The sequence below is a fragment of the Cnephaeus nilssonii genome (assembly GCF_951640355.1).
Source record: "Cnephaeus nilssonii genome assembly, chromosome: 14".
NCBI classification, from domain to species: domain Eukaryota; kingdom Metazoa; phylum Chordata; class Mammalia; order Chiroptera; family Vespertilionidae; genus Cnephaeus; species Cnephaeus nilssonii.
The window spans coordinates 302,744-326,960 of NC_137085.1; the positions used below are offsets into that span (position 1 = coordinate 302,744).

Genomic DNA, 24,217 nt, shown 5'->3' on the forward strand with positions numbered 1-24,217 from the left:
GCTCCTGTGGTGGACACGTGGGGCGGACGGGGGAATCGGCAGCTTCATGAGCCGCCTTTTCCATTTGTGTTTTGGCCTAAAGATGGGCTGGTTCGTCAGGTAGGAGGAGGAGGAGCAAGTCTGGACTGTGTTGAGTCTCAGCCTGGGCTGCAGACGGCTGGGTGGGCGTGGGTGCCCCGGGGGCGGGGTGGGTGCCCCTGGGGCTGGGGCACCACTGCACCTTATGTCCTGCAGGATGAACAGAAGGCAGAGGATGAGCTCGCCAAGAAGCGGGCGGCCTTCCTCCTGAAGCAGCAGCGCAAGGCTGAGGAGGCCCGCGTGCGGAAGCAGCAGCTGGAGGCGGAAGTTGAGCTCAAGAGGGACGAGGCCAGGTAGCCTGGCTGTGGGCGGGGGAGGGGGCCGGGATGGGCAGGGCCAGGCTCCCGGCACGGCCTCCTGATCCTGCTCCGCCTGGTCTCTACCCGGACGCCGGGGGCTGTGTACCTTCATCCGACACGGCACATGGGCGGGGCCGGTGGCGGTGGTGCAGGGGCTGGGTCGGACCCAGGAGGGGCTGAGTCCTCGGTCCCCAGGCCCCGCTGCGGGAGGCCGTCCCTCTAACTAGGACTGTCGGGACGTCTTGTCAGGCGCAAAGCCGAGGAAGATCGGATACGGAAGGAGGAGGAGAAGGCGCGGCGAGAGCTCATCAAGCAGGAGTACCTGCGGAGGAAACAGCAGCAGATCCTAGAGGAGCAGGGGCTGGGCAACTCCAAGTCGAAGCCGAGGAAGCCCCGGCCGAAGTCCGTCCACCGGGAGGAGCCGCGCGGCGACTCGGGAACCAAGTGCTCCTCCACCCGTGAGCAGGCCGGTGGGCGGGCAGCGCCCAGCCCCTCCTCCGGGGGCGCTACGCTGGGGGGTGACGGGCCGGCGGCTCCCCTGGGCTGGGAGACGGGGCTTCAGAGCTAGGACGGCACTCGGAGGGCTGGTCCCTTTGCTTTCTGCCGCACAAACCTGGCGGGACGAGCCCACGTCTTACGAGAGCGTTTCTGTCTCTGGCAGCGGAGAACCTGAGCCGGGCCCAGTCGGGCTCCAGCCTGTCCTTGGCCTCCGCGGCGACGACCGAGCCCGAGAGCGTCCACTCGGGGGGCACACCCGCCCCACGGTAAGGACAGGAGGGTGCTCTCCCGCCACCACACGTGAGCCAGCACCGTCAGCCCCACAGCCACGGTCAGGTGTCGGCATTGGGCCGTGTCCTGAGCCGTGTCCGCCGTCAATGGTCCCCACGGCCCCGTGTGCCGGTGTCTGTCCACAGCCCCCCGCAGCCCTCTCTTGACCTGGACATGGATGTGCGGCCGGTGCTTGCTGAGTGCCCCTCAGCGTGGGTTCCCGTGTTTGGGTTCAGGTTGGGTGCGAACAGCGTGGGGAGGGTGTGTCCTCAGAGCCACCGGACACTTCGACGAGGGTTGTTTAAGGCGGCTGTTCCACGGCCCTGAGTCCCCTGTGATTGACGAGTGAGCGGGAGGAGGTGCTGGGGCCTCGGAAACCTCGTGTGCCGTGGCCTGCTGGTCGCAGGTCCCCCCACCCCGCCCTGCACTGCGCCCTGTGGCCAGGCCTGTCCCGACTCTGCCATGTCCGTGGCCTCTCGTCGCCTGAGCTTCGTGGAGGATTCCTCTCGGACTGGGTTCTGGTTGGGTTTTCGTTCCCAGGATGGGTCACCTGAGCTGGATCCCAGCTCCAGCCGCCTGCTCCCTCTGCTCAGTGCGGAGACCCCGGCTGTGGTCGGTGCAGGCCTGTGGGTGAGGCCCCGTGCCTGCCCTCCTTCCAGGGTCTTGGCCTTGGTGTGGCGGCTGCAGGGGCCCAGCCTCCCCTGCTGCAGGCCGAGCTGCCTCCGCCCGGGCTGCAGGAGGGACGGTCTGTGCAGGTGCTCCCTGCACCTGTCTGCTCTGTCACTAGTGGGAGGGCTGGGCTCCTGCGTCTTTGCAGGTTTATCGTGGTGTTTGTGGGGAACAGACCCCTCGTTGGTCCTCGCACAAGGTGCAGCGGGCCCACGTCTTACCACCTGTGGGGTGCGAGGGGACGCACGCGGCCACCCCATCCCCCTCTGTCCCTTTCCTCAGGGTTGAGTCCCTGGAAGCCTTGCCCATCCTGAGCCGCAACCCCAGCAGGAGCACCGACCGGGACTGGGAGACGGCGTCCGCCGCGTCCTCCCTCGCCTCCGTGGCCGAGTACACAGGTGACGCCCGCCCCTTAGGTCATGGCACACCCGCTCGGGGTCGCGGGCGCGTCCCCATCTGAGAACCGCGCTGCCTGTCACTCCAGCGGCCTGGGGGCGCGGTGACACCCCTGTCAGCCTGCGCAGCCCGGGCCCAGGCGTGTCCTGAGCACTTGGGCACCTTAGACTTTTAAAGTTAGTTCCGGGCTTCATCTCGTTCTTACATCAAAGAGACTGACATTAGGAAGGGGATAAATGGTCAACAACAGTCTTTTCCTTCGTTTATTTAAAAATTGTACCTCAGAATTCTTTCAAACAAACTTGAAGTGGGTCTTCCGCTTCCAAACTATCGCGAGCATCTAATGGAGCCTCGCGCTGCGCCCGCGCCCAGGACGCTCACGCGCACGTCTCGCCTGTTCCCACAGGTCCCAAGCTCTTCAAGGAGCCCAGCAGCAAGTCCAACAAGCCCATCATCCACAACGCCGTCTCCCACTGCTGCCTGGCCGGGAAGGTGAACGAGCCGCACAAGAACTCCATCCTGGAGGTGAGCCTCAGCCGTCACCACCGTTTCCGTGGGAGCAGTGAGGTCTTTCTAACCTAACGGGAAGCGTGCTGGTGATGTACGCGCACCCGCTGCTCGTGTGGTTTGCATGCATGAGCGCGGTGCCCGGGCCTGCTGGTGCCACCCTCGCTGGGCGGCCTGGGGAAGCACAGAAGCTGGACAGAGAAATGGGAGGGGCTGCCCCGGGCGAGCCGGGCTGGGTGCCAGGGCGGGGTGGGAACGGGATGATGGTGTTGGGAGTGGAGAGCAGAGGAGACGGAGACGGCAGAGGGGCAAGGACGGCTCCTGAGCAGGGCCCATGTGTCGGGCGGGCTCCCAGGCTGGGGCGGGGCGGCGGGCTGGCAGTGGCTCCGCTTGGAGCCTGGGGCCTGGAGGATGGAGGTTCAGGGGGTGCGGGTCGTTCTTGGGGTGCTGGTGGCTGTTACCTCCCAGGGCCACGCCGCTCCCACCTCGCAGGAGCGCTGTCCCACCGGCCCTTCCAGCGAGGAAGGCCTGGCGGCAGTTGGAAATGGGGCTGTGGTGGGCGTCGGCGAGCTTCCGGCCGGGCTCGCTTGTCGGCTCACAGTGGGCACCCCTCTGAGGCTCTCCCTCCCCCCGCGATGCAGGAGCTGGAGAAGTGCGAGGCCAACCACTACATCATCCTGTTCCGCGACGCCGGCTGCCAGTTCCGGGCGCTGTACTGCTACTACCCCGACTCGGAGGAGATCTGCAAGCTCACGGGCACCGGGCCCAGGAGCATCTCCAAGAAGATGATCGACAAGCTCTACAAGTACAGCTCGGATCGCAAGCAGTTCAACCTGATCCCAGCCAAGACCATGTCGGTCAGCGTGGACGCGCTCACCATCCACAACCACCTGTGGCAGCCCAAGCGGCCGGCCGCGCCCAAGAAGACCCAGGCGCGCAAGTGAGGCGGCCAGGCCGAGCGGTGCCCACGACCGCCTTCCTTCTCGTCCGTCGGGTACGGAGTGCAGAGTCACAGACCTCGAAGCGATGGACAGGGGGCAGGGTCCCTTCCCCCGCCCAGGAGCCAGGAGGAGCGGGGAGGGTGCACGCCGGTCCGGGCCAGGCTGCTGTGGTCGCTGTCCCCAAGGCTGCCGGCGGCCGTGCCTGCGGCCGGTTCCTGTTACTTGAAGTCCGTCAGCGTAAACCACAGCGATTTCCTTTGTCTCTGACCGCCCCCCTCCCCCTGCCTCCCTGCACAGGCCCGGCCCCTGCGGGCGGCGGCCTGGGGGGAGGGGGGAACGGCTCTCCCTCGGGCGCTCAACCGTCTTCTGGGAAGGAACTCGTCTGGGGTCTTGTTCACTTGGAAACTGATATTTATTGATGTGTCAACTGCCAACGTGTACGTCCAATCCTAAGGTTTCTGAAAACGATGCTTGTTCTTGCTGCTCAGAAGTTTACGAGACGCTCTGCCATGGGCGGTTCTCCGACTCGGCCACGCCGAGGGCTGCGGGGCGAGGGGCGTGGGCCTGGCCGTGGGCGAGGAGCAGGCGCAGGTCGCTCCCTGCGTGGGCAGGACTCTGGTGGCTTGGCCACGGGAATAAAGCAGGTTTGGGGAAAGCACTTTGCCACTCAGCATGTTTCCCTGCGACGTGACCCTGGAGCTGGTGGCTCCCTTCGCGTTTCTGTCCGACGTGTCCGCCTCGGCTCCTGCTTCGGGCAGAGCGGCGCCTGGAGCGTGCGTCCTCGCCCACGCTGGCCACTCGGTTTGGCCGCCGACTTAGAACCTTCACACGGTCACGTGCCGTGTCCTCGGAGCTCCGAGTACAGGAGCGGCTCCAGGCCTGAGAGCAGACGTTCCCCGGCCCCTGCGTGACCCCGCTGCGCTGCTGCCGAAGACCCTGGAGTCACGCGTGTTGGTTTTGCACATGTTTTCTGGGAGTGTTACTTGAATCTGTCTCCAGCTGCAGAACAAAGCGAAGGTCAGTAGAGACGACGTCAGATGTGACTGTCCCATAGTTGTAGGTGGAGAGGGGGCGGGGCAACGGTACGAACCCTAAAGCGACGTAGGGACCCCCTGTCCTCCCCTCCCCCGTCTCCCAGTTCCCAGGGGCCGCTGGTCACATCACGTGTGCGGCCGCCTGGCGGCTCCGCCCGAGTGCGGTGGGAGGCCCCGTGAACTCTGGTACACGCTCTGCACAGCGTGCTGTCCCTCACTGTCTGTTTGATATTCTATGATATTTATTTTACGAAAGCACTAAACTGTAATAAAGTGAACAACTTGCTTTTTATGAAGCACGTGTGTGAGGTGGTCATGGCTCATGTTCCTGCTCAGGTCCCAGCACCTGCTCCCAGGGCTTGTGCCGGGCCAGCACAGCCAAGGGTTCGGCAAGCCTGAGGGGGGCTGGCGAAGGATGAAGAAAAGACAGACAGAGAATAAGCTGGGTCTAGGTGGATCTTCCTGTGCCTGGCTGAGGCCACAAGAAAAGATCCAGACTGCAAGCTGAGCCTTTATTTTATAGCCAGAGGTAAACAAGGTAGTGGTCACCATAGTTACAATGTTCTTGTGAGTTTCACTTGTTTTGGCAGCACTTGCTGCACCTCCCACAGCCCATTAGCTACCCAGGAAGGATCTAGGGAGCCATAAGGTCAAAATTATGCTAAGAGGGCTGTGCCCTCTAAGCTGGGACTTGTTTGTGGCTTTGCCAACAGGTCAGTCCGAGGCTTAACCCTATAGCCGCTCCCTACATTTCACCCTTTTTTTATTTTTAAACTACCATAATGAAAGTAAAATGTAAACATTAAGGACAAAGCTCTATTAATAATAAAACAATGCCAATACAAAACCCAAACTACAGACATGTTAACATTTTAAAACTTAAACATCAAGAGCAAAACTCTGGCTATTAAAACAATGCCAATGCAATGTGGTACATCTACACAATGGAATACTATGCTGCCATAAAAAAGAAGGAATTCTCATCATTTGCAGCAATCTGGATGGAATTGGAGAACATTATGTTAAGTGAAATAAGTCAGTCAATGAAAGAAAAATACCACATGATCTCACTCATTTATGGATAATAAAGAACATTATAAACTTGAACAAAAAGATAGATACAGAGACAGTAAAGCATCAAACAGACTGTCAAATTACAGGGGAAAGTTAGGGAGAGGTGGGGGAGATAAGAGATCAATCAAAGGACTTGTATGCATGCATATAAGCATAACCAATGGATGCAAAACTCTGGGGGTTGAGGGCATATATGGGAGTGGGGTGGGGGGGGCAATGGTAAGATATGTACACATATAATACCTTAATAAAAAAATTGAAAAAAACATAAAATAAAATAAAACAATGCCAATGCAACACAACAATAGAGAAATCAAACTACAGTAACATTTTTCTACTAAATGAAAGTTTCTTTTGCTGATTTACTCTGGGTCCTCGGACTTGGCTGCGCAAGACTTTGCAGAGACTGGCAGCTGACCAATGCTGGCATGGCCAGAAACATGGTTGAGGGAGTAGCTTCCTGCTTTTCTGCCATCTGCTGGGCCTCAGTCGTTAACTTCTTCAGCTGACCCCATGTTGGCACCTCAGTCCCTTGCGTAGCCTTCGTCATCTTCCTTTTCCGCTTTGCTGTCATCCAGTCTTTTGAATGATGGGACAAGGAGCTTCTCTGGGTCCATTGTGGTGATGCTCTGGCACCCAAATTGGCTGCGCTGCTCCTTCTGGAGATAAAAACACAACCTCTTCCCCACATCATTACTGGATCTGGTCCAAACCACTGTCCAGTTTGTGCATCCTTCCATCGGGCTAACCCCGCGGAGGCTGTTGTACAGGAGGCCCGATGCCTTTCGGCCACTGTATGACCCTCTGCATTATAATTTAAAAAAATGCAACACAACATCCTTCCCCCCCCCTTTTTTTTCCTGAAGTATCTTCCCCAGCCTGCCTGGCCTCATGCAGAGTCCGCTGGAGTAGAGACAAAGGCACCATTCTTTTTTCTGCTTGTTTAGGGGATAAAAGGAGAGGCGTATGAGCAACAGTAAGCTCTCCAAATGTTTGCATCAGACCCCCATCATCCCAGACCCGCCGGCGCTGTTCCCTTGCTTCCTCCAATCCTCGCTCATATTTGTGAGGAAGCCCATCGTCCGGAGGGCTCTCTCCCACAGGAGCTGTAGCCCCAGGGACTGGAGGAGGCAGCGGAGGCGCCGATGGTGGAGTCGGAAGCCTCTGGCAGCCTTCCCCCAGCTGCCTTGATTCCCCTGCCACATTCCTCCTCTCCCCTTCTGGAGCGGGCTCTAGGCAGCCCCGAGTCAGGGACCACAGACCGAAAGCAGAGGCAGGCATTTCCTCTGGACCTTCAGCTATGTAACGATCGTGAAGTTGTTTTCCTACCTTCGCCCGTGCCTCTACATTTACCTCTCCTTCCTCAGGAAACCATGGGCAGGTTTTACAAAATCCAACAAATGGAAAAGCTGTTCATACCTCACAGCACAGCCCCGTGCTTGGAGCATACGCATACATTCTTGCCCTGCGATCCTGAATTTCCCATGTTTTACACCTAGCTATCACTAAACGTCGCTCCTTACCTTCCTTTTTGCTTTCTGCACGTGCTTCACTGGAGCGTCCTTTCACCTGACAACTGCCGTTCCCGAACTCAGGCCTACACTGGGCGCCACATGTGCCGTGCCAGCACAGCCAAGGGTTCGGCAAGCCTGAGGGAGGGCGGCAAAGAATGTAGAAAAGACAAGAGAGCCCTAACCAGTGTGGCTCAGTGGATAGAGCGTCGGCCTGCGGACTCAAGGGTCCCAAGTTCGATTCCGGTCAAGGGCATGTACCTTGGTTGCGGGCACATCCCCAGTGGAGGGTGTGCAGGAGGCAGGTGATTGATGTTTCTCTCTCATCGATGTTTCTAACTATCCCTCCCCCTTCCTCTCTGTAAAAAATCAATAAAATATATTTTTTTAAAAAAAGAGGCCGAAACCAGTTTGGCTCAGTGGATAGAGCGTCGGCCTGCGGACTGAAAGGTCCCAGGTTCGATTCCGGTCAAGGGCATGTACCTTGGTTGCAGGCACATCCCCAGTAGGGGGTGTGCAAGAGGCAGCTGATCAATGTTTCTCTCTCATCGATGTTTCTAACTCTCTATCCCTCTCTCTTCCTCTCTGTAAAAAATCAATAAAATATATTAAAAAAAAAAAAAAAGCCCTAGCCAGCTTGGCTCAGTAGATAGAGCGTCAGCCTGCCAACTCAAGGGTCCCAGGTTCGATTCTGGCCAAGGGCACATGCCTGGGTTGCGGGCTCGATCCCCAGTGGGGGTTGTGCAGGAGGCAGCTGATCAATGATTCTCTCATCATTGATGTTTCTATCTCTCCTTCTCCCTTCCTCTCTAAAATCAATAAAGAAATATATTTTTTTTTAAAAAAAGAAAAGACAAAGAGAATAAGCTGGGACTTGTTTGTGGCTTTGCCAACAGGTCAGTCCGAGGCTTAACCCTATAGCCGCTCCCTACCGGGGCTGACATGACAGCCCTTCCCAGGAACCTGCTCCGCCCCAGGAGCCGGCCCCTTCCTCCCAGCCACGTGGGCGGCAGCTCCTGTCTGTCCTCTGCCCGTCCGTCCTGTCCAGGGGCCTGGAGGTTCTCTGGGGGACGCCCCTACCAAACTCCGGGCCTTTCGCAGGGTTCGTCCCCCTGCGAAGCTGTGCAAGCCGCCCCCCAGGTCGGCCTCTGCAGGCCCCAGGGGCTGGGTGGCCACCCCTGAGGCCCCGGACTCGGCCAGGCCTGGGGCTGCCGTCCAGATGTGACGGTGTCCTTCCCAGCTCAGCGCTTGCGGCCAGAGCCCGGTGGAAGGCCCTGCGGCGCCGAGGGCTCAGGCAGACACTGCAGAGCCTGGTGGACAGGCTCAGGCCAGGGCCCTCCGGGTGCTTCTGCCGACCTTGCTGGGGACGGAGGGGCCTGGCCAGCCCTGGGCCGGGAATGCCAGGAAGTGCGCCCAGCCCAGCCCGCGAGGCCCCAGGCAGGTGGACTGACATCCTGGACTTGGAGTCACTCGGCCGCCGCCTGGACCTCAGACCCCAGCTGGTGTCCACCCTTGCAAGCTGTTGGGCCCGCCCAGCCCTCAGGGACTAGGAGAGCCTGCAGCTCACGGGGCTCAGACCTGAGCCACAAAGGAAAGGCACCTTTGAGGCCATTGGGGGTGCACCAGGGTGGAGAGGAGGTTCAGGGAGGGCTGCCTGCCTCTGGGCTGTGGGCTCCGGCTCTGGGACCCGGGTCCTGCAGCCCAGACAGGCTCCCGGGGGGCGGGACCAACGGCAGCCTGCCTGAGCGTCTCCACCGCTCCCTCACTTGGCCCGCGTGCCGCTCAGCGCGAGGGGAACCCAAGCCCCAACCTGGCACCCGGGACCTTGAGTCAGGTGACTTCCCAGTGCGGGGGTCGGGCTGAGCACCAGGTGGAGGCTTGTCCAGTGACCAGGCAGGTCCCCCCTCAGGGACCTGGGGCAGGGGTGCCAGGAGTGGGGGGCTCTGCTGCAGGTGATGGTGCCAGAGGGGACCTGGGAGCCCTGACCCCCTGGGCTGGGCCTCAGGCCTCCCTACTGCACACCCGCAGCCTCTCGCTACCCTGGGCTCTGGGTCCCACCCCATTGCAGCCCCTTCCTGAGGCCCCCGGCACGGCTACTCGGGGGCCTGCAGCCCTCCCTCGGGGCTGGTCCCTCTCCCACCCCCACCTGGAACCAAGTCGGGCTTGTCCCTTGGCAGCTGGGCACACGCTGAGCAAAACCTGGGTGCCAGTGGCCCACACATCCCCCCGGGCAGCCCTGCCCCAACGCCCCAGGCTGCACCTAGCACTAGCCACACAGCTGCGGGCAGTGCCCGGGTCCCTGTGCCCACCCCCAGGCTCACCAGGGAGCCCTCCCCTCCCCTGCCTTGCTGCCCGGCTGCGGGGACCTCGTGGGCCCTGCCTCCTGCTCCAGGGGCCTGGCCAGGGGCATGTGCTGGGGGTGGGCGTCCCTGCGGTCCTGGGTGGGGTGGAGCCACAGCAGGTGTTTCTAACTTGCAGCTGGGCAGCTGGGAGGGGAGACCAGGCCTGGAGCACGAAGCCGCCCAGGGGAGCCCGACAGCCAGCCGTGTGTTTGCAGAAAGCATCGTTTAATAGAAGGTTCCGGCACTGACCGCGCAAACCTGTCCGTCACAGTCACGAGGGAACCACAGGGGCACCTGGCAGGCGGGCCACCCAGAGCCCCGCCCTCGGAGAGAAAACCTGATTCCAGCAACGTGGCCGCAGCCCAGCGGCCACAGCCCAGCGGCCGGGTTGTGCTTCAGGTCAGGGTTAAAAGGGCGTCGAGCAGGCTGGGGAGACTGTCCGCCCGGTGCCCGCAGGTGCCCGCAGATGCGGGGCTGCAGAGTCCTGTGTGAAACGCCTTCTCCCTCGCCCCAAGTCTCGGCTGCGGGAGCCTGGTGTGTCCCGGGGGCCCCACCTCCCTCCTCGCACCCAACACGCTGTCCAGAGCCGCCCCTTTGGGCTCCTGGTGGAGCCGGGGGCCCCTGTGCTTCTGAGTTTCCTGTGGACGGGGCTCCCGGCTGCAGGTGCTGGAGCTCTGCCCGTGACCCAGACCCTGGGACCTTGTGCCCGAGACCAGCCGGGCCCACAGCGGGAACGTGAAAAGGGGCCTGGTGGGGCGCGCCTCTCCCTCCTGTGCGTGTGCGTTGGGGCCGGGGCGGCGTCTGCAGCTCCGTCCCCGCACCACGTGCGGTCACAGCCGTGTAGGTAAGTTCGTGCGGACACGGGCCGTGAGCTCGTAAAAACAGGTTAAAAAGGCTTCCCGCCTGGTCTCCCCTCGGCCACGGGAGGCCTCCTCTTGGTCACGTTTCTGGAGCAGCCTCGGCGGGAGGGCGGCCAGCACCGGGCCGGAACATGCCGCTCATGCATCGCTCCGCGTGCCGGCGGGCAGGGCGGGCGCCGGCTCAGAGCTGCGTCTCGTCGCGCGTCTCGGGGCTGCAGGAGGCCAGCCTGTGGCTGCAGCTGTTGTGGCGGCTCTGGGCGCTGCTGGGCACGTGAGCCAGGGGGTCGCAGCGGATGAGGTACCTGCGGTGGGGAGGGGGCCTGGAGTCAATGCCGCCCCCACACGAGGCAGCCAGCGTGTGGGCCGGATGCCCAGCGTGGAGGGGCAGGCACTTACACGATGTCGTTGGGCTCCAGCCTCGTGTCGGGCGGGGGGTTGATGAGGACGTAGGAGAGGGTGTTCTGCTGGTCGTTCATCTCGTCTGCAGGGGAGACAGGGCCCAGCGGCGGTCACCCCTCTGCCGGGAGGAGCCAGGGCTCTGCCCGCCACGAGCTTCCCGGCCTTTCTGGCCATCCTGCCTGGGCCCTCAACTGGCAACTCAGCCAGGACTGGTCCCCCATGGACACCCTCCCCGGCCCCAGCCGGCACAGGGGTCCCCCATGGACACCGTCCCCGGCCCCAGCCAGCACAGGGGTCCCCCATGGACACCGTCCCCGGCCCCAGCCGGCACAGGGGTCCCCCATGGACACCGTCCCCGGGCCTGCACAGGGATCCCCCATGGACACCATCCCCGTCCCCCAGCCTGGACAGGGGTCTCCCTGATGGACACCATCCCCCAGCCTGCACAGGGGTCCCCCTGATGGACACCGTTCCCGGCCCCCAGCCTGCACAGGGGTCCCCCATGAACACCGTCCCCGGCCCCCAGCCTGGACAGGGGTCTCCCTGATGGACACCATCCCCCAGCCTGCACAGGGGTCCCCCTGATGGACACCGTTCCCGGCCCCCAGCCTGGACAGGGGTCCCCCATGGACACCATCCCCCAGCCTGCACAGGGGTCCCCCATGGACACCATCCCTGGGCCCTAGCCGGCACAGGGATCCCCCCGATGGACACCATCCCCCAGCCTGCACAGGGGTCCCCCATAGACACCATCCCTGTCCCCCAGCCTGCACAGGGGTTGGCCCTGAGGGGCAGCGGCACCGGCTCCTCCCATAGCCAGGCAGCTTGCTCAGCCAGAGCAGCCAGCGTCTCACAGATGGGGCAGCGCCGAGAGAGGCACCGAGCACACCTGCCCCTCCACACGCCGTGGACACCCGCACACATACCCGCACACATACCCACACATAGCCACACACACCACACGCCTCTGTACACCTGCACGTAAGCCACACACACCACACGCCTCTGTACACCTGTGCACACCCGGCCCAGCCTTGGGCTTGTCCCGCCCCCAGGGCCCTGCTCCTCCTGCTCTGAGCTCCTGTCCTGTGGCCCAACACCGACTCCCGCGACCGTCAGCCCAGGGGGACCCCTAGGTGCATGCAGGGCCTGTGTGGGACCGCTGGCGCCCCACTCCCGGGGCGGCTGTGGGTGCGGCCACAGGGGTGAGGACCGGCTCCAGAGAAACACCCGTCACCTCACAGCGGTCTCCTGGCCACACACGGGGAATGGCCCCAACCAGGCAGAGGTCCGAGTACACCCACCTGGGGGTGTCTGCGGGCACCTCCTGCCCCAGAGCAGCCGTCCGGTCACAGGGACGGCCTTCCCAGGGGTCCCGCCCTGGGTGGCCTTGCCCCCACTCCTCCCGGCGGGAGTGTACAGTGCTCAGGCCGGACCACTGATGAGGGGACGGGCTGCGGGTTTGAACTGGAGCCTCAGAGCGAATCGGCCCCGCAGTGTCCGAGCCCCAGGGCGGGTCCAGCACAGCGGCTCCCAGGGGGGGGGGGGGCGGGCACAGGGGGCCCTCCGGCTGACACACGTGGGGCCCTTGGGCGGTCACCAGGTGCCAGCCTCCGGGCCCTTTGCCCGACAGCCACGCTCTCTTCCCGAAACCCTTGGCCTGGGCCCTGGGGCGGGAGCTGCCGGGTGCCGAGGGGGCGTCTGCGCTGGAGGCTGTGCCAGGAGGCCCCCCCGGCCCGAGCACCCCTCAGGCCCACACATGAGGGGGGCTCAGGAAACACCACCTGGTGACCCCCAATGACCCTGCAGGACGGCCACCCCAGGATCCTTGGCAGGAAGCGGGGGGGGGGGGACAGGGGGGGCGTCGCAGCCCCGTTTGTGGGAGCCGACACTGGCTGGTGCGGCCCACCTGGCCTGCAGCTGCCCCGCCCCCTGGGAGCACGTCAGGGTGGCACAGGAAAAGGCACGTGACCTGAGGTGCCAGCGGAGGCCCCGGCCCGGGCCTGTCGGCTCCTGGCACCCCTGGATGGAGGGGCCGCCCCAGGGCCACACGGAGCCCCGGGAAAGGAAGGGGACTGGACGGCGAGGCCTGTGGCCGGGCTCTCGGGGCAGGACGCCAGCCCTCCACCCGCTTGGCAGCCCGCAGAGTCTCGGGGGGAGCCGGCCCCACTGCCAGGCCTCACCACGTCCACCACGAGGGCGGGACCCTGGCCTGGGACCATCCATCTGGGTGCTTCCCAGGAGACCTGGGGGGACTCGGGGGTCAGGGGGCAGCCGCAGGCCAGGTGGGCCGCCCGCGAGGTCAGCGCAACGTGCTGCTTAGACAAGAACAGGGGCGGACGCGCCGGGGGGATCGTCCGGGACGGACCAACCAGGACCCGGAGCCAGTCCCAGCCGCCGCCGCGGGGGGAGGAGGGCTGCCGAGGTCCCTGCCGTGGGTGCCTGGGAGCGCGAGGCCCGCCTGCAGGGACCCGCCCTGTGGCCTCACCCCTGCTGGCCACCAGGCTGCCCTTCCGCAGAGGGTGGGCGTGCCCCGCGGCGGCCCCGTCCGTCCGCCGGAGCAGAATTACCTTGCAAATATCCCAGGTTTACCCGATTCATGACATCACTGGCTGTTAAATTTGCTACATCCTCTACGGAACACACAGGAAGAGGGACAGACAGAGACAGAGAGAGAGAGGTCAGCAAGCAGCAGGCCCGGCTCAGCGGGGAGGGGCAGCGGCTGCACGCGGGAGCCGGCCCCTGGGAAGCGCGTCGGAACCGAGTGCACGTCGGCTCCTCTGCCAGCTCCGTGGTGGCAGGGTCGTGAGGTCGGGATTCGGGGTCGTGAGGTCGGGAGCCGGGGTCGTGAGGTCGGGAGTCGGGGTGGCGGCTAGGATCTCCACCTGCCACACTCCCCACGGGGCCGTGAGCACCACACCCCCTCAGCATCAGTGCTCCTCGGAAAGGGGGGACGCTCCCAGCCGGGCAGGGACAGCAGAGGGGACAGGCAAACTGCGGCTGGAGTGGGGGGGCAGGGCTGCGAAGGCCCTGATGGGTCCCCTGTCCCCCAGACCCCGACCTCGCGTCCCCCACAGGCCCAGGGCGGCACGACAAGCCGACAGCCTGGCCCACGGGACCCCTGGGCGACGCCGGACGAGCCCTGAGCCGGCTGATCCCACTGGAAGGGGCTCGTGGGCCCCGACCCAGGAGGCGGGCGGCAGGAAGCAGGGTGGGGAGCGGGACAGAGCCGGGCCGAGCAGCGCAGAGGTCCCGACGGAACCCAACGCTGGCCGGCAGCTGGACCGGCCCGGGGAGTGGACAGGCAGGCGCCGGGCCCCTCGGCCCCATCAACAGAGGCAGCGTCTCCAGAGGGAGGGAGGGGACGGCTCCCTTCCGAGCCAGCAGGGCCACCCCGGCCTGTTCTCGGTGACGCTCGCAAACGTCTCCCCAAAACAAGCTACAGAGAAGGGGGGCCTGGACCTGCTGACGAAGGCGGCATCACCCTGAGGCAGCAAAAGGGGTGGCTGTGCCGTGGGAACAGCCATGGGTCCCACAAGGACAACGGCCGAGTGTCCCGCTGCCGCCCGCCCGCGGCCCGACGCCCAAGCTCCGGCCGACGGAGGGCTGGGCGAGGGGGCCCCTGCCCCTCTGTTCTCCACGAGGACAGTGGCCCCTGCCGTGCTGGTGGCCTGTGGTCTGGCCGGGGGTGGCCAATCGGTCCCCAACCCCAATCTGTGCCCGAGGCTTTCAGGGCGCCCAGCCCGGCCCGCCCCTCCTGCAGCCTCCTGGCTCCTGCCCCTTCGCTACAGATGGGGAAACTGAGGCCCCAGCGGGGTGGGGCGAGCCCTTCTGTCTGGGCTGCGGCACCAGTTCTGGGAGGGCCCTGACCAGCCTCGTGGTGCTTGGAGCGGGCCGGCAGGCGGACGGACGGACCGGTGGATGGAGGGAGGCCGAGGCGGCGTGCCGGGCTCACCGTAGCCAGTGGTGGGCAGCCCCAGGTGCTTCATGCGGTTCTTGACGAGCTCGGACAGCTCCTGCCGCTCGGAGCGCCGGGACAGGCTGACGCGCTGCTGGCTGATGCTCTCGGCCGCCGCCCGGCCCCCGTGCCTGGAGCTCCTGCGGCTCAGCCTCCGGGCCCACTGCAGGCTCTTGCGCCGCAGCAGCGGGTGCTCGGCCTGGTCGCTGCCAACCGTGTGCCGGCCGTGGGTGCTGCCGCCAGACCCCACCCGTGCGCCCCAGGGTCCCTTCACTTCCTGCGTGTCCTCGCAGTCCTCCATGCTCACCGAGACCTGGGACTGGCCGGGGGGGTGTAGTGAGAGCTGGAGAGCGAGGATCCAGGGAGAGGGCAAGGGGCCGGGAGGGGTGCGGGGCTAGGGAGGGGGTTGCAAGGCCGGGGAGGGGGTGCAGGGTCGGGGAGGGGGTGGCATGGCCCGAGAGGGGTGAGGGCCCGGGAGGGGGTGGCATGGCCCGAGAGGGGTGAGGGCCCGGGAGGGGTGCGGGGCTAGGGAGGGGGTTGCAAGGCCGGGGAGGGGGTGCAGGGTCGGGGAGGGGATGTAGGGCTGGGGAGGGGGTGTGAGGCGGGGGAGGGACGAGGAACCAGGGAGGGGGTGCAGGGCCCGGGAGGGGGTGTGGAGCCGGGGAGGGGATGCGGGGCCCGGGAGAGGGTGGGGGCCCGGGGGGGTGTGGGGCGAGGAGAGATGAGGAACCAGGGAGGGGGTGCAGGGTCGGGGAGGGGTGAGGGCCCAGGAGGGGGTGGGGGCCCGGGGTGTGTGGGGCTGGGGAGGGGCGAGGAACCAGGGAGGGGGTGCAGGGCCAGGGAGGGGGTGGGGGCCCGGGAGGGGTGCAGGGCCGGGGAGGGGGTGTGGGGCCCAGGAAGGGGTGCAGGGCCGGGGAGGGGGCGTAGCTGGGGAGCCAGCTGGCTGATGGGAGGACAGTCCCAGCCTCCTGTGGGGACCGCAGGGCCCAGGGACACAGTGCCTTCCTTCTCCATCTGGGGGAGCGAGGCTGAGCCCCTTCTGAGCCCGAGGCCCAGCTCCCACCTGGCTGCAGGCCTGTCCGCCATCAGCTCCCTCACCTCTGGGCCTTGGTGTCAGGGGGGCCTGCCTCTCTGTGCCTCAGTTTCTCCACTTTGTGGGGCAGGAGAAACCAGAGCATGGTGGACTGGGAAGCACGGGGCCTGTGGGCTCAGTGGGCGCGTGGGGCTCTGGGGTGACGTGGGGACCCCTATCCGGGCAGCACCTTCAGAGGCAGGGGGCTGGGCAGGGAGGGGAGGTCCCGCCGGGATGGGGCCACGGCATGACGTGCACGTGGCACGTGTGGCTCGCGGCCTGGGCTTCCCTCTCTGGGCCTCGGTTTCCCCATCTGCACAGGAGGGGGATGCCCTGAGCTCGGAGCTGCTCCGTGGCAAACACGTCCAGGACCAGCTCCCTGGCGCTGCCTAGGGCCTGCACCTCCCGGGCCAGGTGGGTCGGCTCAGGCCGGACTCCGCCGACGGCAGGACGCCTCGGGGTTTTGCTTGAAGGGGCTGCTCACCTGGACTCGGAGGTCGTGGGGCTGCAAAGGAGACGGGCAGCCTGGGTACCTGGGGGTGCTCTCGCCCAACTCCACCTGAGCCCCTCATGGGCATCTGCAGGGCAGGCTGCCCGCTGCGGTTCTGGGGAGGCCTCACCAGGTACCCCATGTATGGGGCACACGGGCTGGACCCCCAAACTACAATGGAGACGGCTGAGTTCAGACGTGGGGCCCACCCACCTCCGTGGGGAAGAGGTGGCTCTGGGTCCGGTAGACGCCGATGGGGATCTCGGCGCTGGAGGAGCAGAGCTTCTGGAAGAGGCGCCCGTAGGTGCCGATCCACAGGTCGGCCTCCGTGATCTTCATCTGGAAGGGGGGCGCCTGAGCGGGGCCGGCGCAGGGGGGGTGCCTGGCCCCGTGCTGCCCAGGGGGTCCCCGCAGTGCCCCCCCGTCACTCACGGCGCAGAGGTAGCCGGAGCCGGGCGTGGTGTCCAGCCCCAGCAGCAGCCTGGTGATGGAGATCATGTAGTCCTTCACGAAGGACTGCGGGAGGAGGGGCGAGGTAAGGCCAGGCCGCAGCGCCCGCGCCCGCACCCGGACCCCCGTCCCCCAACACACCCGCCAGGCGCCCCAGCCTCGGTGCCCGTCCCGAGCACTCGGCCAGCCAACCGCACGGAGGCCTTCCCCGGCCTCGTCCCTCGTTCACTTGGCCAGACAGTCAGAGGGACCTGGGAGGTGAGTCCCCACGGGCCGGGCAGGGACGGGGCCCAAAGCCACCCAGGGCCGGGCGGCCTCCCGGGCACCCAGGAGGGGGCACAGGGGGAGGCGGGTCACTCAGAACAGGAACAGACCGCGACTCAGCGGCCGGAGAGAGTGGCTGCGGGGCCGGCAGGTGGCGTCGTGGGCCCTCCCCGCCGTTCCCCGCTGACCTGATACAGCAGCGTGTCCAACATGCTGATGCTGAAGACGCGGCCGGCGGCGAACGGCAGGCGGAACATGAAGGCCAGGTTGGAGCCGTTCTCCCGCTCCCTCTGCGGGAAAGGGCGGCTCAGCGGGGCTGGGGCCCTCGACCCAGGGGCACACGCACGTGCAGGCATGTGTGGGAGGTGTGCACCCGTGCGCGGTGTGTGGTATGCACGCGTGTGCATGAGTACATGCACCAGCACCTGAGCAAGCCCTGAGCACCAGGCTCCGTGTCCCCACTGGTCACGCTGGGGCCCCAGCTCGGGAGCGAAGAGATGGGGGGCTGTGGGGAGAAGGGGGGCCTGGGGGCAGGGGCACTGCTGGGCGCTGAGCGGAGGCCTCCAAGGGGGCCGCCTGCCCGGCTTCGCTGTCCAACCAGGTCCAGGCGATGGCGCTCCAGGGCTGTCCCTCTGCCTGCCTGACGAGCAGGCCCGGCCTGGGCGGGCGGTATGGCCGGGGTCACCCTCGTGTGGCCGGGGTCACCCTCGTGTGGCCGGGGTCAGCGAGCCCAGGCAGGGGAGCTGGGCTGGCAGGGAACCTGCGCCGACCACGGTGCTGTCCGGGGCCTCCTCTGTGGCGACTCGCCGGCTCCCCGGTCTCACCGGGGCAACCTGAGTGCCGCCCTCACCTTAGCAGGCGGCCCTGACCCCGGCCGTGGAGGGTGATGCTGCCGCTGTCCTGAGCAGGGGCCTGGGAGGGGCCGGGGTCAGCGAATGCACCAGACGACACCTGCAGAGCTGGGGCCCCTGCCCCTGGCTGCTCCCTGACCCCTGGTCCCCCTGCCCCTGGCCAGTCCCCCTGCCCCTGGCTGGTCCCTGACCCCTGGTCCCCCTGCCCCTGGCTGGTCCCCCTGCCCCTGGCTGGTCCCCCTGCCCCTGGCTCCACACCCACTGGGCTGATGCCCTCCCGGAGCCGGAGGAGCAGAGGGCTGGCCCAGCGTGCACTGCTCTGCTGTGTGACCTAAGGCAAGTCCCGCCCTCTCTGGTCTGGCCCCTGGTCTGCGTGGACGTGACCACGCGCACTTGCTGGAGGCTCACAGAACGGACACGTCTCAGGTTCGGGGCCGTGTCTAGGCCGAGGAAATGAGACTCAGGGTCACCTGTTTCGGGGTCACTAACAGGACGGGGGGTTGATGTCTGCGCCCAGCCATGGTCTCCAAGACTCGGGGCCACACAATCCGAGCCTCACGGGGGCCCAGTCAGAGGAGGGCGCCTGGTGGCTCAGCCGGCCGGCAGGGCCAGGGAGGGGCACTCACTTTCTCCAGTTTGGAAAGAGCCAGAGAGTAGCTGTCCTTGGCGCGGAACTGCATGAACCGCATGTTGGAAGGATGCGTGAGCTCCGTGGTGATGCTGAGGCTGGGGAAGAGGCTGTGGGGGCAGGCGCTCAGGGCAGGGCGGGTCACGGGCGAGGAGGCGCAGGGGTCCCGGGGTCACAGGTGGGGTCAGGGAGGGCGTGGGGGTGTCCCGGGGTCACAGGTGAGGTCGGGGAGGGTGTGGGGGTGTCCCGGGGCCACAGGTGAGGTCGGGGAGGGTGTGGGGGTGTCCCGGGGCCACAGGTGAGGTCGGGGAGGGTGTGGGGGTGTCCCGGGGTCACAGGTGAGATTGGGGAGGGTGTGGGGGTGTCCCGGGGTCACAGGTCAGGGTGCTCTGGATTCACAGATTGAGGAGAGGACTCAGGGGGCCTGTAGTTATGGGGGTAGGGAAGGGAGTCAGAGCAATCTGTGGTCACGGGTGTGGGGACTCGGGGCCCCGGGTCCCAGGTGGGCAGACCGCCCACCCTGCGTGTGTGCACGAGGCCTCACCGGAACATGGTCTGCACGTTGACGATGGTCTTGGCGTCGGCCATGTAGTCCTCCTCGGCGCTCATGGTGCTCTCCTTGTCCACCACCACCAGGTTGTCCGCGTAGATGATGCCGCACTGCAGCAGGCTGTCCAGGCTGACGAGAGCCACGGGGCGGTCAGGATGCCCCGGGTGCACCTGGGCCCCCTCTGCCTCCCCACCCCTGGGAGCAGGAGGGGAGGGCGGGGTGTGGGAGCAGGAGGGGAGGGAGGGCGGGGTGTGGGAGCAGGAGGGGAGGGGAGGATGGGGTCTGGGAGCAGGAGGGAGGGAGGGCGGGTCCTGCTCCGTGGCGGGTGCGGGCCAGGCCTTACTTGTCCACGGAGCCCTCCATGTAGTACACCATCGGGAAGCAGCAGATGGCCTCCAGGAAGTGGTGGTCGGGCCTGGGGGGACAGCAGGTCCTGCGGGTGCCGTCCTGGGGAGCAGGACTGGACAGGGCAGGGCTCCTGGGGGCCGGGGGCCGGGGGCCTCTAGCGGCCAGTGGGCTGTTCGTTTCTCTCAGGGGAAACCGAGGCCCTGGGGAGAGCTGGGGGACTTGCCCAGGCCAGACAGCCAAAGTGGACCCGGGCTCTGGGCTGCCCGGCTTCCGGGGAGTTCCTGGGGCTCACGGTTGTGTGTGTGTGTGTGTGGGGGGGGGGGGGGCACGGGGACATGAGAAGCTATGAGAGAAGATGGACAGATATCAAGGGACAGAGAGTGCGGGAGCCAGAGCCGGTGGGAGCCGGGGCACTGGGGTGGGGAGCCGGGCAGCTGCAGGTGGGGAGCCGGGCGGCTGCAGGTGGGGAGCTGGGCGGCTGCAGGTGGGGTGCTGGGGTGGGGAGCCGGGCGGCTGCAGATGGGGTGCTGGGGTGGGGAGCCGGGTGCTTTCCCAAGGCCATGACCTCCGCCAGCCCCTGCCTGGCCGGGCGCCCTCAGGCGGCCCCACCTGTTGTCCAGCAGCAGCACAATGGGGTTGAGCTCCTTGCGGGACCGGTAGTAGGCCCGCAGCGGCACGATGAAGTTGTACAGCCCGTTGCCGGCCGTCTCCGCCGAGACGATGATCAGCTTGTTCTTGAAGCCGTAGGCCTTGGCGTCCTCGTAGCTGTTGTGCTTGCAGCCCTGGGGAAGGGGACCACGCTGACGCTGCGGCCCTCCAGGCTCCCGGGACAACCACCCCCCCCCCCCCCCCCGCCACGAGGAACCCCCGGGGCCATCAAGGACAACGAGGACTATGGGACCACACGCGTTTGGAGAACGGCTCATGGGCCAGACACCGTGTCCTGACTTTGGTGCGTGAACTGCCATCTGGGAAAACACGCCTCTGGGATGGAAACGGGTGTCCAGGAAGGACGGGAGGGCCATGGGCATGAGCACCAGGTCGCGAGTCGGTGTGAGGGGTCAAGGTCGTCCCCGTCACGTGTCCTTGCCGTCACGGCTGTGCAGCCACACGGCCGGGGCGGGGCCTACCTTGTCCAGCCGCAGGCAGCAGAAGGGGGCCTTCTCGGGCAGCAGGTGGCACAGGGTGGGGGAGCTGCCGATGTAGGGCGAGTTGGGGGGGTAGCCCTTCACATACCTGGGTGGACACGGGCGCTTCAGCAAGGCCTGCCACCCTCCCCCGGGACCCCCAGCCTCCCGCACCCTCCCGGCCGGCAGCAGCGACCACCCAGAGCGCCAGAACCACAGACGAGCCTGCCGGCAGCCTGGCCACCGCTCCCCGAGGCCACCAGCTCTGCCCCCACCCCGCTGGCCAGTGTCCTTACACACTGCACCCAGCAGCAAGGGCCAGGAGCGGAGCGTGGCCACGGCGAGGGCCCGGCTGGGAGGAATGGACGTTCAGGCCAGTTGGCCATGGCCCTGCTGTCTGTCCCGACCCCGGCTAGTGGCCGAGCTGAGGACAGACGGACAGCAGGAAGGACGGCAGGACGGCAGCTGCAGCTGGGCCAGCGGCCAGGCCTGGACGGAACCTCATCCAGGGCCCAGGTTCCCGTCGGCGGCCTCTGCAGACCATACCGAGGAGCCCCCCGAGGGGGCCGTGCGTGGTGCCTGGGTGTTGGGTCCCCCGTGGCTCTGCGGGGCCCCTGGAAGCTGCTTGGGAGCCAGGATTCGGAGCTCGCAGGGTGGGTGCGACACAGCGGCGGTCGCCAACCTTCTGGAACTCGGTCCGCGGACCATGGGTTGGCGACCGCCGAGACACAGGACTGCCACCTACTGAGCCCCGTGCCACCTCTGCTGCCGCCCCGCGGCGACACTCACTCCACCACCGACAGCCCCTCGTCCTCCGAGGGCATCATCTCGTCCTCCGACTGGTCGCTGAGCAGGTCGCAGGGCAGCAGGGCTGAGCTGTCGGCCAGCTCCATGACAGGCGCGATGCTGGGCCGCCGGCTGCCGGAGCCGTCCTCCGTGGGCAGCGCCAGCTTGCTGCTCCCATCGCCCTGGGCCGGCTGGCACTCTGTGTTCTGGAAGTCCATGGCCACTGTCCCTGGGGCAGAGGGGCGACCTGGCTGGCACGCCCTCCCCCAGGCTCTGCAGGGGGCAGTGGTCTCCCCAGGAGGTGGGCACAGCCTGGCCGGGGAACCCAGGGTCCCGCCCACCTGCGCCACCCCAGGGGGTCCGGGCCTGAGCCTGTTTCTCCCTCCCTACAAGGGGCCAAGGGCCGGGGCAGGGTGACACCGACCAGAGAAGGCCCCGCAGGCGGCAGGGGTGCCCCCTGGACGGACGTGCACTCGGAGGCCCAGGCCTAGAAGAGGTGGGGTGGGCGGGGCGGGGGCGGGGGCGGGGCCCAGGCCCAGAGCTCACCCACGGAAGCGATGATGCTGTGCACCGGCAGGCGCGAGGAGGCCTGGCCGCGCCCGGGCGCCCCGAGGCCCCGCCCCGCCTCCTCCTGCTTGAAGGTGAAGGCCGAGTTCTCCTCCTTGGTGATGTTGATGTAGAAGCAGGTGTCGGAGGCGGCCAGCGAGTGCCTCGGGCCGGGGTTCAGCAGGATGCTCTTGTTCTCCTCCCGCTTCAGCCCGATGAGGCACACGCCGTACCTGGGGAGCAGCGTGGCTCGTGGGCCCCACCCACAACGTTTGGGGGCGTGGCCCGTCGGGTCCCACCAATACGGTGCAGGGGGCGTGGTCGGGTCCCACCAATACCGTACAGGGGGCGGGGCTCGCCAGGTCCCACCAATACCATACAGGGGGCGTGGTTGGGTCCCACCAATACCGTACAGGTCTGTACAGGGGGCGTGGCCCGTCGGGTCCCACCAATACTGTACAGGGGGCGGGGCTCACCAGGTCCCACCAATACTATACAGGGGGCGGGGCTCGCCAGGTCCCACCAATACCGTACAGGGGGCGTGGCCCGTCGGGTCCCACCAATACTGTACAGGGGGCGGGGCTCACCAGGTCCCACCAATACCGTACAGGGGGGCGTGGCCCGTCGGGTCCCACCAATACTGCACGGGGGGCGTGGCTCGAAAAGGCCCCACCCAGCGGCCTGCCTCTAGTCCACTCTGCAGGGCCAGGTCCTCGGAGGCCAGGGTTTGGGGGCCCTCCCCCCCAGTGTGGGACCCCTCCCTTCGCACTTGACCCGATGACCCGAGGTCAGAAAGCGGAGGCCATGTGGGGGGTGGGCCCAGGCCAAATGCAGACTCTGACCTCCAGCCCCGAGGCCCCGCCCTGCCGGAACCCACGGAGACGGGGAGCCCGCCCCGCCCCCCAGGGAGCCTACTTCTTGTGCGCGTGGAACGCGGCGTAGGTGAAGCTCTTGCCCTGGTACTCCCGGAAGAACTTGCTGTCGCCCATGCGCACGTGGTACACCTCGTTGCCGGAGCAGCGCCCGTACATGCGCTGCCACTGCTCCGGGGACTCCTGGCCCTCCCTGCGTGGGCGGGAGACACCGTGGCCAGCCTGACCCTGACCCTGACCCTGACCCAGACCCCGACCCCTCCCTGCCTGGCTGGGCCTCCGAAGCCTGAAGGTCACTTGGCTAATTTTTAAAGCCGTAAACACAAGGATTTTTAGGGGACCCTGAAATGTTTCAGGGTCAAGGCTGGCCTCCACGGCCGTGGGCCCTCCCAGGCCAGCGTCCTCCTCCCCTGCCTGGACCCGGCCCCAGGGCTGCTCAGATCCCATAACGAGCCCAGGCCCCTGTCAAGGGGACCCCAGTCTGGTCTCCCCAAAGGAAGGACCGCAGCCTGCTCTGTCCCAGGGCTCAGCTAGGATCCCCCCGCCCCCCCACCAGGTACTCTGAACCAAACACACCTTTTCCCCAAAACCAGGTCCTGCCAGCCTGTACTGGGTCCAAGTGAGTTCTCCTGGCCACCACGCGCCCCCCCTCCCCCCGCCCCCAGCGACCGCACCCTCTTGCTCTAGATGGGCCCAGCCTGGAGCCCCCAGCAGTCCCCAGGCGCCCCCCCCAACTTGGCTGTTCAGGGTCCCTGCGTCCTGAGTGGGCCTGGCGTCCTCAGCTGGGCCCACACCTGTGACCTCCCCCACAGCACCCACCTCTTAGATGAGACCTTTGCCCACTGCACACGCCCCTCTCCATCACAGGCCTCCCCACCCCCCTTGTCTCCCGGGCGGCGGGCGGGCGGCACTCACTGGCCGCGGGACGTGTGCACCAGCAGGGTGATGAGGGTGGACGTGGCCGGGCAGATGCAGTTCAGGGCCAGCATGGCGTACTTGCACTCCTCCTCACACACCACGTGGTCTGCAGGCAGGATGGTCGGTGACGCCCCCAGCCCTCACCGCGCCACAATCCCCTACTCACCTGTCCCCCAGGTGCCCCCTCAGACACCCCACGGAGATGCTCAGCACCTGCCTCCCCGGCCCTGGGCTGCTGCCCTCACTGACCCCGGCCCCTGCTGCAGGACTGCATGGGGTCCCTCTCCACCGCCCTTGGTGCACACGGGGCCCCCACCTGCGAACTTGACGTGGAACTTGTTCTCGGGCTTGAGGATCTGCACGTAGAGGGGGCAGTTGGGGGCGAAGTCCTTGACGGCCCAGGCCCGCAGGATGGTCTGGTGGTCCTGGGGGCCGAGAGGGTGTGGTCAGCGCTGGGCGGCGGCAGGGGCTGGGGCAGG

At 66.4% G+C, this 24,217-nt stretch overlaps 2 protein-coding genes across 3 annotated transcripts in view; one reads left to right on the forward strand and one right to left on the reverse strand.

The window, feature by feature from the left end:
* CAMSAP1 (calmodulin regulated spectrin associated protein 1) overlaps positions 1 to 4,988 on the forward strand; it is a 29,182-nt gene extending 24,194 nt beyond the window's left edge. For both annotated transcript variants that reach the window (XM_079790113.1, XM_079790114.1), the window contains 6 exons: positions 235 to 371; positions 627 to 835; positions 1,039 to 1,141; positions 2,097 to 2,212; positions 2,617 to 2,735; positions 3,359 to 4,988. In XM_079790113.1, the coding sequence (XP_079646239.1) occupies positions 235 to 371; positions 627 to 835; positions 1,039 to 1,141; positions 2,097 to 2,212; positions 2,617 to 2,735; positions 3,359 to 3,661 (987 nt within the window). In that variant the 3' untranslated portion in view covers positions 3,662 to 4,988. The remainder of the gene's footprint in view (positions 1 to 234; positions 372 to 626; positions 836 to 1,038; positions 1,142 to 2,096; positions 2,213 to 2,616; positions 2,736 to 3,358) is intronic.
* Positions 4,989 to 10,516: 5,528 nt separating this feature from the next.
* The window catches only part of KCNT1 (potassium sodium-activated channel subfamily T member 1), a 30,242-nt gene continuing 16,541 nt past the window's right edge, over positions 10,517 to 24,217 (reverse strand). Inside the window, exons 14-31 of the mRNA XM_079790401.1 lie at positions 24,055 to 24,163; positions 23,736 to 23,844; positions 22,864 to 23,013; positions 21,949 to 22,181; positions 21,406 to 21,631; positions 20,620 to 20,725; positions 20,099 to 20,271; positions 19,485 to 19,556; positions 19,136 to 19,270; positions 18,590 to 18,701; positions 17,301 to 17,402; positions 16,831 to 16,914; positions 16,612 to 16,737; positions 16,393 to 16,413; positions 14,834 to 15,155; positions 13,449 to 13,511; positions 10,876 to 10,960; positions 10,517 to 10,781 (exon numbers count right to left, since the gene is read on the reverse strand). Coding sequence (XP_079646527.1) covers positions 10,661 to 10,781; positions 10,876 to 10,960; positions 13,449 to 13,511; positions 14,834 to 15,155; positions 16,393 to 16,413; positions 16,612 to 16,737; positions 16,831 to 16,914; positions 17,301 to 17,402; positions 18,590 to 18,701; positions 19,136 to 19,270; positions 19,485 to 19,556; positions 20,099 to 20,271; positions 20,620 to 20,725; positions 21,406 to 21,631; positions 21,949 to 22,181; positions 22,864 to 23,013; positions 23,736 to 23,844; positions 24,055 to 24,163 — 2,349 coding nt within the window. The 3' untranslated portion in view covers positions 10,517 to 10,660. The remainder of the gene's footprint in view (positions 10,782 to 10,875; positions 10,961 to 13,448; positions 13,512 to 14,833; positions 15,156 to 16,392; positions 16,414 to 16,611; positions 16,738 to 16,830; positions 16,915 to 17,300; positions 17,403 to 18,589; positions 18,702 to 19,135; positions 19,271 to 19,484; positions 19,557 to 20,098; positions 20,272 to 20,619; positions 20,726 to 21,405; positions 21,632 to 21,948; positions 22,182 to 22,863; positions 23,014 to 23,735; positions 23,845 to 24,054; positions 24,164 to 24,217) is intronic.